This window comes from Cucurbita pepo, chromosome LG09, assembly GCF_002806865.2.
Source record: "Cucurbita pepo subsp. pepo cultivar mu-cu-16 chromosome LG09, ASM280686v2, whole genome shotgun sequence".
NCBI classification, from domain to species: domain Eukaryota; kingdom Viridiplantae; phylum Streptophyta; class Magnoliopsida; order Cucurbitales; family Cucurbitaceae; genus Cucurbita; species Cucurbita pepo.
The window spans coordinates 3,095,023-3,112,153 of record NC_036646.1 but is presented as its reverse complement, the minus strand read 5'-3'; the positions used below and the strand labels follow the sequence as shown (position 1 = coordinate 3,112,153).

Below are 17,131 nucleotides of genomic sequence, written 5' to 3'. Positions count from 1 at the left end.
TCCTATATTGATTGGAGAGAGAAACGAGTGCGAATGAGGACGCTGGGCCCCGGAGGGGGGTGGATTGTGGGATCCCATATCGGTTTGGAGAGCATTCTTTATAAAAGTGTGAAAATCTCCCCTAACAGATAAAACACTTGCATATCGGTTTAAGAGATTTAAGCGCTTCTCTTACAACCATCTTGTATTTAGTTTTCAATTTTCTAGAACGTATGCTTCAGTATAAAGAAAACTATCGTATTAGCTACATAGTGAAAAGAAAAGGAGATAGAAAAGCAAATCGATTAACTATTAAGGAACATGAGAAAAAAATAAACAAGAGGAGAATAATAAGATGACTAACAAATAAGGGGTGTTCGTGGATCGGGTTGGGACATTCCCGCTCCATGATATAGCTCTTAAAATAGTCGATAATTTGCATTTAGAAAAATCAATAAATTAGTGTTCCATCAATTTCAACTCTAAACTAAAAAAAAAAAAAAAACAAAAAAAAAAAACATATTATAATAATCAGTAAAATAATACAAAATTGTTGACTTAGTAAAATGACCAAAGTAGACATATTATTACAATTATTTTTATTTTAATATTTAACATCTATTTTATTATAAATTAATTGTTTAAAATTTTTTATATGATTTAAATGGAAAGTTACTTTAGTTTTGACTTTAGCTTTAGGCCAAATTGCCAATGACTTAATTTGATTAAGCTAATCTACTTCATCAACTAATCATATTGACTTCGTTTGTCGATGGAGAGTTCATTTGTACTATGATCATTGGGCAATGCTCATAGAAAACTTTTTGTTTCAAAAGAGTACTGAAATTTGGTCTGTAGTAATAGAAGACATATTCGGTAAAAGACATGATTTCTGTAGCAACAAAAGACATAGGAAATTTCTGCAGCAACAGAAGACATCATTTCCACAGATGCCCAGAAGAAGCACATTGAAGATCAGAAGTTAGAAAAATTTGAAAACAAAGAATTATCTATTTCAAGCGTTAGATCAAATTTGAAAGCAAAGAATTATCTATTTCAAGCATTAGATCGTTCGATCTTAGAGACAATCCTCAACAAGGATACAACAAAGAACATATGGGTTCTATGAAGCAGAAATATCAAAGTTCCAAGGATACAACAAAGAACATATGGGTTCTATGAAGCAGAAATATCAAAGTTCGACACGGGTAAAGCGTGCACATTTGCAAGCTCTTTGGAAGGAGTTTAAAATGCTTCACATGAAGGCAGGAGAATCTGTAAATGAATATTTTGCTCGGACACTTAGCATAGCCAAAACTCTTCGCTCGAGACCATGACACGAAGAAAGCATACCAAAACCGAAGAAAACCAAGCATTTGACTTAATGAAGTTCTCAATCGTTTTTTTTTTTTTTTTTTTTTTTGCCACAAAAACACCTAACACATCAGAAACTACATTTCCATGAATGGCAAGATCAACAACCATTTCAACCTGAAATATCTATACATAAAAGAAAAAAAAATGCAGTATGGAGAGAGGAAACATTACTTCTATGAGCTACTATGAGCCAGACGAAGAATCTAACTTTCATGACGATACACACTTCCCGGATCCTCCTAAAGAGGATAGGGGAAGGAAGAAGAGTCGAGTCAAGACGACAGCACGCATGGCTGGTCTATAAGGCAGACGATTCGACAAGAGCAAGAGGAATTTAACCACTGTGCCCTAGAGTCAACAAGTAAAAGTTCACCGACACATCCTTGAAGCAAATGAAGAGATATCGACTCATCGAGCGGGATAGTTTTTTATTCTTTTTCCTATTTTGTATTTCTCACATGAATTAGTCATGCGTTTCCTACTAAATGGAGGAGTAAGGAACAATGGCTTCGAGGAGCACAATTACAACAATCAAGATCACCAGAGCAACACGAATAGACAATCGTGTTGATTAAAAGATACAATTTTTCTTAATTCATCATGAAGGTAGGAGATTTGAATATCTTGGTTAAGACTACGTGTCGATTACCACTAAGAAGATACATTTTAGCATAGATCAAGAAAAGACATCAATCAATAACAACATCCTTCAAAAACATGCATCATTTTTATACCAAAAGTAATTTATTATTTGTGTCCTATATTATAATACGTCTATTAAGTATACATTACAGGTGCACAAGACATGACTGACAAATATTAGACATATATTGACTTTGTACACTAGTGTCTAACACATAACTATTGTACTAACATGTGTTCGATACGTGTTCAACAAGTGTGAAGTGTCCAAGTGTTCGATACGTGTCGGGTAGGGACAAGCTAGCCAAACTTAGTGTCGGTACTACTTCTTAGGGTGGATTTCTTTCCAATTCTTCCAATAAGATTACTACAGCTCAAAAAAATAAGTCTCCATCAGATTAAGAGAGTGAGAGAGAGACCAGCATGACAATAACTGTATGATGCACATTGAGCTTGTTAGTCCTTATCACCACAATCAACTACAGCGTCGAAGGAAACACCATGTCTTCATATCCACCAAACCAAAGAATAACAGAAAGCAAGTTCATATATATCAAGAGAAGACATCAATCAATAACTGTGATTGTTTTCAGGAGAAAAGATCAATAACTTCAGCAATCCATCGATTCAAAGGCATAGATACTCCCTCTCCCACAACACACTTGTCGAGACGAAAGAAACGTCCCGCCATAGAGAAGAGATATTGACGTCTGGGTACCCTCGATCACCCTTCCCTTTCACCTGAACTGATCGAGAGAGATTAACCCGCACCACATACATTTTCTAACCTTCGAACCGAAACCCCCTCTGATGGAATTCCAGAACCTAAACAACTCAGTTGAGAGCTCCGTGATTGGTTAAAGGGAAGGTCCACCAATGATTGGTAGGCCATTCCCACCCTATCCGTCTCTTTCCCTCCTTCCGGGCCCTCTCCAATTGATGTGGAGAATGCTTTGTTTCCCTCTCCAACCGATGTGGGATCTCACAATCCACCCTCTTCGGGGCTCAGCGTCCTCGCTGACACTCGTTCTTCTCTCCAATCGATGTGAGATCTCATATCTACTCCCCCTTCAGGGCCCAACATCCTCGCTGGCACACCACCCAGTGTTTGGCTCTGATATCATTTGTAACAGCCTACGCCCACCGCTAGTAGATATTGTCTTTTTTAGGCTTTCCCTTTTGGGCTTTCCCTTTTGGGCTTCCCCTCAAGATATTTAAAACCTGTATGCTAAGGAGAGACTTCCACACTCTTATAAAGAATGCTCCGTTCTCCTCCCCAACCGATGTGAGAGCCCAAAAAGAAAAATATGTGCTAGCCGTGGGCTCTAAATGAACAAACCAAGAGGCATCCTAAGGATTATATTTCTAATCTAGATTACGATTACGAAAGAAAAAGTATAATATCATTCACAAGTATACTATCATTCACATCAAACAGTAGGTACACAAATGATTTTGACACAAATATTATCCTTTTCTATACCCCTCTAACATTAAAATGCTAGAAAAATCATGATCAGAAAGGAAACAGATATGAAATGAAAAGTAAAAAAGAGGACAAGATTCACAAAATTCTAACCTTCCAGTGATACTCCCGAAGGTCATCCAAATAGCAGCAACAGAGCAAAAGGGAAGATTTTCCACAATCTTTCAGCCATTGTTATATTGAGAAATCCGGGAAGCCATGTTAGCAACTTGAGCTTGCAATTGAGACTCCCTGACTTTAGCAGCGGTGCCCCGGTGGAAGAACTGCTCCCGTGACAACAACCTCACATTCCTCAAGTACTGATCAAATTGAATTGCTCCATCTTGCACAGCCTTATCCAATGAATATATAGCATCTTCTATTGCCAAATCTGAAGCAGTACACTCAAGAATTTGCTTTGAAAGCACATCAACACATTCAAAAGCATCATCTACTTCGAAATCACTGCTAATCATCCCCTCATTCTCCCTCACCCAAGCTTCCAAAACATCAGAATTCATCAAAACCATCTGCAATTTCTGCTCCAAAGCTTCCTTTTCATCTTGCATCTCTTTCAAGCCTTTATTTAGCTCTTCCTCCCTCTGTTTCAACGCTCCCTGTGCACTGAAAAGTCCTTCCATCTCGGCCTCCATAGTCTTTCTTATGCCAACAATATCATTATGAACTGTTTCCACAAGCTTGTTAATCGCGTTTCGTTTGAAAACTTCATTGGGATCTTCAGTATGTGACGGTGGATAACCCCTCGGCGGAATTACAGGGCGTTGGAAAGCGGCAGCCCCCATATTAGAAGCAATCGAAGAATTAGCACTATTACGCCCAAAACTAGAGCTAGGACTCGGAGAAGGATTAGGGTTATGGCTAGGGCTAGGATTTGGTCTCCGTTGAGAATAAAGTGGAGGATCACGACCAAACATAACGCTCAAATTACGAACCAATTCAACCAAATTAGAGCTCGGATAAATCCAATCTTGCAAATAAGGAATCGATACCATACCGGAGGGATTCACATGAGGATGATGGCGTTTAATGATCATATCTCGAGTTGGATTCACGTAAACGCAAGGAGGATGTCGAGGATACGACTCCATGAGCCAAATAACGACCGGAATATTGTAGGTCACGCCTTGGAAGGACATGGGAACGGTGCCGTCGGATTGCAGAAGATTGACGGAGCGGCCATCGTTGTGCGTGAAAGTTGCAGTCCGAGGGACCAACGATGGGAACGCGGTGGTGAGTGAGACTAAGTGCTGGCGTATCAGCCACTTGGTATCTTCGGCATAGGGGCCACGCTGAGAGAGGACGGAGCTGAGGAATTGTAGGATTACCTGTGAATTCGGCGGCGAGGGATCGGAGTGAGCCGGCGACGGCATCATAGCATACCGATCAATGATTCGATTGATTGTAGGATCTGATTCCGTTCGATTGGGAGTGGATTTTTGTTCAGGGAGTTGAGATTTGGAATTGGGAATTGAAAATTTTACAGTGACGAATGAAATTGATACGCGATGGCAATGAGCGAGATGGAGATTGTGGAAGGCGCTTGCCTTGGTGGCCAAGAAAAATGGAGCAAGAAAAATCGGTTAAGTTATAAATGGAGTTTTCAACAAATTAGCAATGTTAGGTGTGAAATTAGAAGCTTAAATAGTTGAGAGAAGCTTAAAAGGGTATAAAATGGATTAAAACCGACATGGGCCCGACCCACTCTTCTTGGGGGCCTGACCCACTCTTCTTGGGGGCCCAACGTTCTCGCTCGCACACTACCTAGTGTCTGGCTATGATACTATTTGTAACAGCCCAAACCCACCGCTAGTAGATATTGTCCGTTTTGGTACATACGATTTTAAAACGCGTCTACTAAAGAACGGTTTCCACACTCTTCAACCGATGTGGGATCTCACAGTTTATGTTCCCGACTCTCTATTTGATCAAGTTCACAAAATGATAGGCATATTGAATCTATAATGAAAGTCTTTCTCACTAACACAAATTAAAGAACAAGCTCTCTCGAGCATGAGTTCATGATTCACCCAAACTTAAGATCGAATTGCATGTGATCATCTTGTGAAGTATTAATTTTCTCGATTAATGGATTTATGAGAAAAAAATAATCAAGTATTTTATGTTCCAATCTTAATCACTTATTTTCTCATGAACAATTTGAATTAAATTAAAATTAAATTAGTAGGCAAATTTACCATAATAACCCTACCAAATAATAATTTAATTTAGTAATAAGTTAAAAAAAAATACCAAAAATCCCAACAAGAATCAAGACAAAGAAATTAAGTCAAAGTCAATACAAAATTATTAAAAAAATCTCACAATTCCATTGTCAACCAAGGCAATAAACTTGTATAGCCAAGAACACATTTATTAAAATATATATTTCAAAATTAAAAAAAAAAATGATTTATTTCATAAAATAGATAATAAAATGGATATTCAATAATTTCACACTTTCAATTATTTAAATTATAGTTAAATTTCATTTATGAAATATTTGGAATATTCAATTAAACTAATTAAAATTTGAGTAAAGCTGGAATGAAAATTCAAGATTTTTCTTCTAAAAAAATTAAGATATAAATGTAATAATTCTTGTTTAAACTAAGAGACAGAGAGAGACAGAGAGAGACAGAGAGATTTGGAGAGAGATATGGGGAGGGAGAGAGAGAGAGAGAGAGAGAGAGAGAGAGATGGAGAGAGAGAGAGAGAGAGAGATATGGAGATGCACCTTCTTCTTCATTTGATGAAACTACAAATAAGCAACAGGAAAAGGCCATCCTCATAGCAACAACAATCAGGCAATCAATATGTTTACATTCTTCCCCCAATTCCCCCTAAGGAAATGGAGACGTTACCAGTTGTCTAGGCGCGCTGAATAGGTCCTTTCCTGCAAATGGCGAGGTCCAATCCCGCAATCCGCCAGACGACGACGACGACATATCTTTTACCCCTCCCCCCCCACCCTGCATCCCCGAGTTGTTCCTTGAGGACGACGAAGAAAACCCCAGAGACAACGACATCTCGCTCTCTCGCCCGCTCGGGCTATGCAGAGTCCAGTCTATTCTGTTGTAGTCACAATATGGCATCAGCCCCCCAATGTTCCAGTCCATTTGTGATAATAGCCCGGATGCTTGTGCTGCTGTCCCGCCCTGGCTGAGGTTCGAGTTTGATCCATAAGACGACGGGACCGAAAATGAAGATACGGTTCCTCCCCCTGCTTTCCATAAACTTTGCAGTTCTGAAGGAAATGAGTGTGATGATGTTGAAGATGTGTTTTCTTTCCCCCATGATATGTCGAGCCCCGACGATAGCAATTCAACTGGACCCGACATGAACTGTGGTTGATGATGGACAGCCTGATGGTAGATCTGCTCTAACCTTCGGTTTTCGGCACCAACGCTCACTCTGCTCTGGTTCTGCAGCAATTTGTCACTTGAAATGATGTTTTTAATCGCTGAAGTATTGTTCGAATACCGTGACGTTATTCCGGGAAGTATGGGACTGGAGACCGAGTTCTGCAATCCGTTTATGGATTGTGGCTGCTGCATAAAAACTACTGGCTCTACTGGCTGCTCCGGTACGTCTTGCTGTAGACTGATTGCTTCGTTATTGGAAGCACCAATTTGAGCCTCTGCTTTCGAGTATGGATGATGAACTACAGGCAATGGCGGTGTCGAAGTGGACGAAGAAAGGCCTGATCCTACAGCAGGCCATCTCTTCTCCCCTCCCCTTAGCAGCCTCGGTTGATCGGTCGTCTTCAAAGACTGTTGTAGACTTCTACTGCCTGCTTCTAACCATGCTGGCACCGTCATTGCAGCGCTATTACAGCTAAGTTCTCGATCGTTCTTGCTCGACTGCTTTGCAAAGCCAGATGCAGGCCCTGGCATTTCTTGCGCCCTTGGCATACTCTTTGTTTCACCGACAACTTCATGATTCGACTGATTAAAATGTTCTTTCTGCTTTTGATCTCTTACAATACCTTCCGCCCTATCGAGATCGCCTCCACAAGCAACTACAGCTCGTTCAACCTCTTGCTTCGAGCATTTGTATCGTGCTTCAAGAGCTGAGATATGTGCTAGCTCACTGCTAATATCAATCTTCAAGTTACCTCCACTTGCACAATTCGCAGTGTCCTTGTTCCGGGCTTCTTCCTGGTTTCCTTCAAAGAGCCAGGAGACGGATTCCTCGAGCTTACCCTCGTTTAACATTAGTGCCATGGTAGCGCTTTCGGGAGAGAACCCCATAACGACCAATTGATGAGAAAGAGCTTCAAGCTTTCTAGACATTAGGTAGCCTTTACATCGTTCATGCAACTCCTGAGCCCGTTTCTCTTTCTTTCTCTGGTGTTTCTTCTCGTTCTTTAGACGAATCTTCTCCCGCTTTTCATGGTCACATCCAGATGCCCTCTCCAGCTGGTTCGAAGAATCAGCTATCTTATCTTTTTGATCCTCCGACTCACCCGAGCAGCTACCATTGTTGGACGACAAATCAAAATCAGATACCGTACCATGTGGACTGCTCGAGTGGTCGTCTGTATCTTCCATATGCTGGAAATGACCATTGTCAGATTGCAGAGAAGAAGCGGCTAGTGTTGACGATATTTCAACGGTATGAACCAATTCTTCAACTGGATTGTGAGAAGTAGTGGCTGCTGGTCTCCTATTCGAACTTTTAGAAGCATTGTTTCTCGACGCCTTCAGCTGTTTCTTGGCAGCAGCCCTAGCAGAAGGCTTATCCTTTGAGGACGACTTCGACTTCGACACCGGCATCTTCCAAGATTAACTATTGACATAGAAAATGGAAATCAATCATTCAGCCAACAATAATGTGGAAAAAGGAAACGACATAAATCACACGATACATCGAACCATTATCAATAGGTACATTAGAGCATAAAAAATGCCAGTAAAGCCAGTAACGCGATCGCTTGGGCATTCGAAATATAATTAGCTCGACATAAACTACAAAATAGAAAATTTCACTGAGAACCATCATCATCATCATTTACTTCAGATATAGTACTCCGTGTTCATATAACCGAAGAATCACGCCTAAGATTCACAGTCAGGCAATGGCATCACAGGAAAAGTAATGATAATAGATTATGGCATCTCTCTTATAATCTAAAAGAATCTCCCTCTTTTTTCACCATGGAAGATCTCACATTGAAGAACAATGGAGGGAGAAAAATATCATTTCAATATGGAGAGATACCACTAAGAACTCTGCACTCATGGAACATTAAAACGTATGAGTTACAAAATGTACATTGATTTATCATCCTTTCCCAACATCCAAGAAATTCAAATATTCCTTAGACATTCAAACTGCACAAAAGTTTTGAGGGTTTTATGAGAACCAAAATATGTTCAAATTAGAATGTTCTTGTACAGGAACAAACAGAAAAAATCAAAAGGAATGCAGTGTTCATGAATTTTCCACCAAAAATCAACTTCAAATTCAAGAATGAAGAAACCATAAACAAGGAGGAAGATGCCAAAATCAATAAGGAACAAGCAATCAGGGAAAAGAGAAGCAAGAATTTGTGCATAAACATCGAAGCGGAGAAACTAAGGACATTAAACGAACAGGTCGCATTTCAAATCAAACCAAAATTTCTTTAAAAAATTGCAAATGAAATTTAATGAAACAATCAAAGTCATTTCCCTCCAAAACATAACGCGTAAACGGAACCGCAACAGATCCACAAATCCACGTCCACCATCGCCGGCATTTAGACAAACAATTATCCAAAACCCCGAGCAGTCAACCCTAAGAAAGCAAACAAGAACACAAAAACCACATCCCGCACCAAGAGATCTCCAGTTTCCACTCCAAATCCACAAAACCCCCCCGAAAATCAACAAACACCTAAATTCATCAACATTCAAACAAGATCGCAAACAAACACCACCAGAATCACATAAAAACACAAGATTCAATCAGAGAACAAACAACAGATCTAAAAACTGACCAGTGAACAGAATTCGAGGAAGACGAAACAGGAGAAGGAGGAGGAGGAGGAGAGATCGAAAATGGTGATGACGACAACCGCAATCAGGTCGCCTTCGTTGTTTTTCTCTCTTTTTTAAGCCTCTCGGCTCTTTCTTTGTCCTTTTCTGTTTTGTTTCCTTTCGTTTACAGTTCGTTCTCTCTCTCTCTCTCTCTCTCTCTCTCTCTCTCTCTTCTTTTTTTTTTTTCTTTTTTTTTTTCTCTCTCTCTTTCTTTCTCTCTCTTTAAATAAAATAAATAAATAACAAATTATTTGCGTCAGTTTCGTACACGTGTCAGACAGAACGGTGGCGTCTGGATTTATATGTTTTTTTTTTTTTTTTATAATTATTTTCTTTTTTCTTTTTCCAAAATTTTAAAATAAATTTTAATGGATTATTTTACTCTTTTTGGAGAGATTCATTTCTTTTTCTATCTGTTTTAATTTATTTTTTTTAAATATTATATAAAAATCATTTTCTGACAATTTATTGTCAAAAATGTACTTTCTTGGACAAAAATAAAGAAAATATCTGTATTTTTTAATAATAAAATAATATATTTAAAATATTAATAGTAAGAAATGAAAAATCAAAATTCAAAATTCATATAAATTTATTTTTTAAATATATTTCATGAAATTAAAATAATTTTAAAAGTTCGAGATTTTGGATTGGATTGTCGAGTTATTTTTTTAATTATTTAAAAAAAAAAAACTCATTTATTTATAATATATATTATATTAATAACTCAAATATCAAACATTCACAAGTCAGTGTATGGTTAACCAATAATTAGGGTGAAGTTAGGTTGAGTTATAACCCTATTTTTGGATTGATTGAGTTGACCCGACTAGAAAAATTTTAACTCACGAATCAACTTGGGTTGGGTAATCCGGACTGATGGAGTTCTCGGGTTATGTGAACGCCTCTAATAGCTATATTACAAACTTATGTTTGTATTAACTATATCATTGAGTCGGGAAAACATGAACATATCATTTTTTTAGAGCAGAGCAAATAGTTGCTCTAATCGCTGCTCTGTACTTCCCTTTTGTAGTTGACAATGATACTGTTGGTTGTGTTTTGCTATACTAGTAAATTGTTCCTGAACCGAGCTTGAACACAAACCTGAATGGTTGATCTTTTGGTATCATTGCCTTCTGCGCAGTCAGAATCAGTATATCCAACTAGTTTGTAGTCTTTGTTCTTTTGTACCAAAGGTTGTAGTCGACTGTAACTTTGACATATCTCAGGATCGGTTGACCTGCATCCAAATGAGGCTTCTGTAGACTTTGCATGGACCGACTAATGACTCCCGCTGCATTCTTAAATCCCTTTGGTTGGTTCATATAAATCTCACGATCCAACTCTCAGTGCAAGAAAGCATTCTTCACATCTATCTGACATAGTTTCTGATTTTTACTTGCTGAAAACGCTAGCAGGGCCCGTACGTGATCTTGGTCAGTGGACTAAACGCTTCCTCATAGTCTAGTTCATATTATTTAGAGAACACTCGAGCTACAAGTTAAGCCTTGTATCTCTCGATTGATCAATTCGGGGGATACTTTATTTTGTAAACTCACTTGCAAGAGACGGGTTTGACATCTCCTAGTATTGACACTAGTTTTTAGGTTTGGTTTTGCTCGAACGACATAATTTTTTTCATGATCTTACCATCGTCATGACTGCTAGCTCGTCTTCTTCTAAAGCATATAGTGCTTTTACGTCCCCTCTATCCTCCATCTTCTTTTCCGAGGTTGGCACATTGCTATCGACGAACTTTTTCTTGGATCAATAATCCTTGGACATGTGGCCATTCTTCCTACAATTGTAGCAAATACAGCATGATGCCTCCCATTTGCTTATTCACGACTTCTTGGCTAACTAGCAAAATTTCCAACTTTATTGAGCGAGTCATTCTTGTACAGCAATAACGAACATTCTATATTTTGGTCACAGTCCGTGGATGATGATCCTCTTCATTCGAGTTTCTCCATTGACAGACTCCAAATCTAATTCAGTAATCTTCAGACAGATCGACTTGACTATGTGAAAGTACTGAGCAATCGTCATGTCCCGTTGTGAGATTGATAACAGCTCGTTCTCCAAAAGTTGTAATCTCGTTTCATCCTTCTTTGAGAAAAGCATCACGAACATGTCTCAGGCTTCTTTCGGTGTCTTATTATCCTAAACGTGCTCTAACATCTATGGTTTTCAAGGAAAATATTGTCTTGCCTGCTTTGATTCTCCAATTGACGACTTAGAGACCGCCCCTCGTGTTGACAGTACCTCACTAATATTTCACAGAGTCACAGACGAGTCACAACTCGAAGAAAGTCACTCGTTACTAATCTCAAGAAATCATTTATGACGTAGAAGATCAGTTAGAACTACAACCACAGAGCATACTAAAAGTTTCAACAAATCTGACAACTTATACCAACTTTGCTCGGATACATTGTAATCGACTAGATTTTATTTTCTATATTTATTCCTAAAATAACCCGATATCTTTATTCCTAAAATATCTAAATCTTTTTTCATAAAATATATTTATTGGACATGGCCATATTGGGCTAGTAATAATCTTTTCAACATCTCGGGTACCAAAATTCAGACGTCGTAGCACACCTGACCATTACATGATAGCAACCGTAAGAGCCGGTACGAGGAAGAGAGCTTACCGTTTCAAAGTTAAAGGAACGGTATTTACATGACCCCTTTAGGGTTTTTGTCTATTTCATTCGAATTATTTTACCGTATAATATTCTTGCATTGTAAGTAATAATACGTCTAAATACGAAACATTTCCAAAAATATGAATTTGGCATGCAAAAATTAAACGTAACTGTTTGATGCTCGAACAAGACGATTGATGATTCGACGAGCAGCATTTACAAAAGGAAAAGATAAATCATGTATTTAAAAAGGGAAATTACAACAAATTAAAACTTTCTCGATATAACAAAGAAAACAACACAATATTTTGTGTCGATTCATAGAAATAAAGGATATGAAGATCAAACCGAAACTAAAGCTTGAGCGATAAATCAAGTTCATGGCCATCGTCGACATGGTGTTCGATCTTCAACACGGGTTCCGAAAGATTCAAATTTGGTATCAAAATCGCTCTATCTTCATCAAATCTCCTCGTTGATTCAACATTATTATTCATCATCGTCGTTAATCGAAACCCACCATTTTGAGCTTGAAATGCAGATATTCTTAGATTATTCACTGTTGGTCGAGAAGCTAAACTACCATGAAACTGTAACCCTGGTGATTTGAGCCACCGATACGATGACTTATGAATCATCGAATCCATTCGTACTCCAAGCGACGAACCGTAGAACGAATGAGATGAGAGGGCGGTATACGGGTAATATGACGCTAAATACGGCGGCCGGCCGCCACCGAGTTCCATTCCTTGGCAGCGCTTGGCCATGGCTCTTTCTTGCTTGTGGGCATTTTGGTGGCCTCCTAGGGCTTGGGAAGTGGAAAATTCCCTCTTGCAAAAGTTGCATGAAAAAACCCTTGATTTTGAATTTGAAGATAACTCATTTGCATGACCATGAGAAGAGGAGGAATCCACCGTCACCGGCGGCGGCGGCGGCGGCGCCGACACTATCCTCTTCAAAATCTCCGCCGATCCCTCGCCGGACTCTTCATTAGAAAGCTTAAGATCCAACAACAGCCGTGAGTTCGGCTCCTGTGACGACTGCCGATCGCCGCCGTCAACTTCATCCACCACCATCTTTTCCAACTTCACCGCCACCGGTCTGCCGCCGTCGTCGCCGCCGGACGCGGCGGAGATACTGGAAGCTTCAATTTCCGCCATTGCCAACCAAAAAAAAAAAAAATTATTCTTTTTCAATATCTCAAATTTGTGACAGAAATTTAAAGAGAGGAATTGGGTTTATATTTCTGGTTGAAATTAATGCAATTAATTTTCAATTATGGAAAGAAATCTCAAAATTAGAGTAATTACCATGAAAATTATAAAATAAAATACATATTTTTTTAATTTTTTTAATTTTTTTTAATTTTTTTAATTTTTTTAATTTTTTTTGGAGCTGAGATGAATTATTATTTAAAAGTTTAAACTATAATTATTATATTTTTAAAAAAATAAAATAATAAATAATTAAAAATTATGAACTAAAAAGAATCTGCCACTAAAGGAAGAGATTCATGAGTTTAATCTGAAAAAGGCAAGAGATAAAACACCATCCCATCTCATTTATTAAACTTTCCAAAAATAATTATCCAAATAATTTTAATAATTTTTTTTTTCATTTAATTTCTCTTTTTTTTTTTTTTTTTTAATTTTAAAAATTGAGTTTATGTTCTTTTGTTAATTATTATTACTACATGTTAGGGACATTGCAATTTCCTTAAAGAAGACAACGACAACCTATGACTTTTACGGTCGTTCATAAATGTGTTCAAAAAACACGATCAACTTGATACAATTCGTACCGTTTGGATTGGGTTATAAATTTATTTGAGTTGGGTTGTGTTCGAAAATTTTATACATTGAGTTGTCTAAACCAACCCGACTTTGTTATTAATTTTAAAATATATATTTTTATTTAATATATATATAATTTTTACTTAATTTTACAATAGAGTCGTAAATTTTAATTAACGGTCTGAAAAATGAATAAATAAATATTATACCAATTAATATTTTATTTTTATTAAAAGAAAAAATTTGAATAAATTGAAGTTTTCGACCTGACAACTGAATTGAGTCTAAAAAAAGCCTCTCGACCCAACTTACGAACACCGTTCGTTATTCATAATTTTTTAAAAATTTAATTACGTTGTAATCACGAAATATTGAGAAGTGGGTCATGCTCGATCTTAAAGATTGAATAAGATATTAATTTATTTTAATGGGTTAATTTATTATTATTATTTTGACGTATTAGATAATTTTTTTACCATATAAAAAATTTAAATTTCTGACCTATTTACCGAAAATATATATTTTATGTCAATTAAATTTATTTTGAGTTTTAAAAAATATAATTAGAGAAATTAAATAATTAAAATTAAATTTTGAATTTTTTTTTTAAAATAAATAATATATTTCATAATTATCTTCATCACATCTAGCTGGCTTTCCATTAAATTTTTGTGGCCTTTGATTTTGTAACTGATTTGATTTAATCAAAGTTTATAAGCAGTTACTAAAATTCAAATTTTTTTTTTTTATTTTTTATTTCTAAAAATAAAATCTTATCTTAATTAATTAATTCATTAATTATTAACACAGATTTACCCATCAACTTACCCAGTTGTAATGATCTTCAACTTTTCTCTTTTTTAATTAATTTCTATTTTTGAATATTAATATNAAAAAAAAAAAAAAAAAAAAAAAAAAAAAAAAAAAAAAAACAATCCCTTTTATTAATGGGAACAAAATAATCTTAGTATTTTTCGAATGTTTGGTAATGTGTGTTTTAAGGTTAAAATTGTATGAAAAATTATAGAATAAATAAGCGTTACCGAAACCCTAATATGTATTAATCGGTTCGAGCAAATTAACTGGTTAAAGTAATGATTTAGTAAACTCTAATGTTTATTAGTTGGCTCGATAAATTTAACGGGCTAAAGCAATGATTCAGTAAACCGTAATATTTACTGAAACTCTAATGTTTATTAGTCAACTCAAGAAATTTAACGGGTTACCGTAATGATTAAGCAAACTCTAATATTTACTGAAACCCTAATGTTTATTAGTCAATCCGAGCAATTTAACTCGTTAAAGCAATGTTTCAGTAAACCCTTATACTTATTAATCAACTCGAGCAATTTAACTAGTTAAGGTTAAAGCAATGATTCAGTAAACTCTAATATTTACCGAACCCTAATATTTATTAGTCAACTTAACTGGTTAAGGTTAAAACAATGATTCAGTAAACCCTAATATTACTGGAATCTAATATTTTTTAGGCAACTCGAGCAATTTAATTGGATGAAATAATGATTTAGTAAACCCTAATATTTACCGAAACCCTAATATTTATTAGTCGAGTCAAGCAATTTAACTAGTTAAAACAATGATTCAGCAAAATATAATATTTACCGAAACCCTAATGTTTATTAGTCTCGAGTAATTTAATTAAACAATGATTCAGTAAACCCTAATATTTACCGAAACCCTAATATTTATCAGTCAAATCAAGCAATAATTTAACTAGTTAGAACAATGATTCAGTAAACCCTAATATTTACTGAAACTCTAATATTGACCGAAACCCTAATATTTTATTGAAACTCTAATATTTATCGAAACCCTAATATTTATTAGTCGACTCAAGCAATTTAACTAGTTAAAACAATGATTCAGTAAAACATAATATTTACCAAACCCTAATATTTATTAGTCGACTCGAGCGATTTAACTGGTTAAACCAATGATGCAGTAAACTCTAATATTTACGGAAACCCTAACATTTATTATAATATGATTTATAATTAGTCTTCACAAAATGGTTAAATCTAATTTGATATCTAATAATTAGGTAATATGATTATTTGTTGTTATTAAGAAAAACCCTAATTAATTAAGGGTTAATTATAAGAATTATAACCCTAATTAGGGTTTTCCTTTGTGGCTACTTTATTCTTCTCCTTTCTACCACTCTACATTAGGAATATGTTTAAATTAAAGAAAGTTTGATTTTGTCATATTTAATTCTTTTCTTTATTTGTTTTATTTAAGTTAGATTATTATTATTACAACATAAATTCATTGTGTTTTATTTACCAAATTTGGCCAACATTACTTAAATTATATCATAAACTTCATACAAGTTGGTGTTTTCAAAGGTAATTAACTAATTTGTTCTAATTACCTTATAATTAATCCATTTTATTTTAATTTTATGTACTAAATAATTTTTTTTTTCAAATTATCCATACAATAAAATATCTTTTTTTTTATGGAAAAAATCATGTACTTTTTTTTCTTTTAATAATTTCAGGAATTAATTTAATTATAAGAAATTAAAAGGAAAGAAATTGTTTGCAACTCATAGAATAAGAATGAATTTTTATTATATAGTAGGTGTAATTAGTTCCTATAGTTTGTGATTTTTTTTTTTTAATTTTAATTTTCTTACTATTAAATATGCCTAAATTTTGTCTATGTACTCCCAATGAATTTTGAAATTAGATTTTAATGTTAATTTTTTTTATTTAAAAAATTGTATCTATTAGTCTTCCCCGTCATAAAAATGTTATTATTATGTACTCTTTTTATTGGACGAAAAAAAGACGAAAATTATTAATGAAAATTTATTAGAAATACAAACTAATAAATAGTTAAAAGTATATAGACTAAAATGAAATATATGGACCTCAAAATAAGAGAAACTATTTGACACTTTTTCTTTTTGTCTTTTTCGATAGGCTAAATTAAGCGAAAGTTTAAACACTTTTTACCAACTAGTGAACGGATTCTTTGAATAAAAAAGAACAAGTAAATCATTTATGAAAAGCCATATTTTACATAATTTATTATAACACAATATCACTTATTCTTGTTAAAAAAAAATAATTTTAGCAAATATAATTGTAAAAGTTCTAAATTTTATTTCTTCAATGAAACCTTAGAATTTTTTTTTTTTTTTTTTCC

The 17,131-nt window shown here is 35.3% G+C and overlaps 3 protein-coding genes across 8 annotated transcripts; all 3 read right to left on the bottom strand.

Moving 5' to 3' along the window:
• Positions 1-1,009: 1,009 nt before the first annotated feature.
• On the bottom strand, positions 1,010-5,081 carry LOC111801946 (protein ELC-like). Of its 4 annotated transcripts, none has more exons than XM_023686192.1 (2): positions 3,578-5,081; positions 1,010-1,254 (listed from the first exon to the last, which is right to left on the bottom strand). In XM_023686192.1, the coding sequence occupies exon 1, from the start codon at positions 4,855-4,857 to the stop codon at positions 3,649-3,651; it is 1,209 nt and encodes a 402-aa protein (XP_023541960.1). In that variant the 5' UTR covers positions 4,858-5,081; the 3' UTR covers positions 1,010-1,254; positions 3,578-3,648. The 4 variants fall into 4 exon arrangements, with proteins under 4 accessions (XP_023541960.1, XP_023541961.1, XP_023541959.1 ...); XM_023686193.1 differs by lacking the exon at positions 1,010-1,254 and adding an exon at positions 1,267-1,337; XM_023686191.1 differs by lacking the exon at positions 1,010-1,254 and adding an exon at positions 2,065-2,431.
• Positions 5,082-6,204: 1,123 nt separating this feature from the next.
• Positions 6,205-9,626, bottom strand: LOC111801890. Of its 3 annotated transcripts, none has more exons than XM_023686107.1 (2): positions 9,465-9,626; positions 6,205-8,451 (listed from the first exon to the last, which is right to left on the bottom strand). In XM_023686107.1, the coding sequence occupies exon 2, from the start codon at positions 8,257-8,259 to the stop codon at positions 6,325-6,327; it is 1,935 nt and encodes a 644-aa protein (XP_023541875.1). In that variant the 5' UTR covers positions 8,260-8,451; positions 9,465-9,626; the 3' UTR covers positions 6,205-6,324. The 3 variants fall into 3 exon arrangements, with proteins under 3 accessions (XP_023541875.1, XP_023541874.1, XP_023541876.1); XM_023686106.1 differs by having other exon boundaries at positions 6,205-8,272; XM_023686108.1 differs by lacking the exon at positions 9,465-9,626 and having other exon boundaries at positions 6,205-8,272; positions 8,359-9,458.
• Positions 9,627-12,514: 2,888 nt separating this feature from the next.
• Positions 12,515-13,321, bottom strand: LOC111802040 (zinc finger protein 1-like). The gene has a single exon (XM_023686296.1). It carries the CDS (start codon positions 13,319-13,321, stop codon positions 12,515-12,517), a length of 807 nt encoding a protein of 268 aa, XP_023542064.1.
• Positions 13,322-17,131: the final 3,810 nt, after the last annotated feature.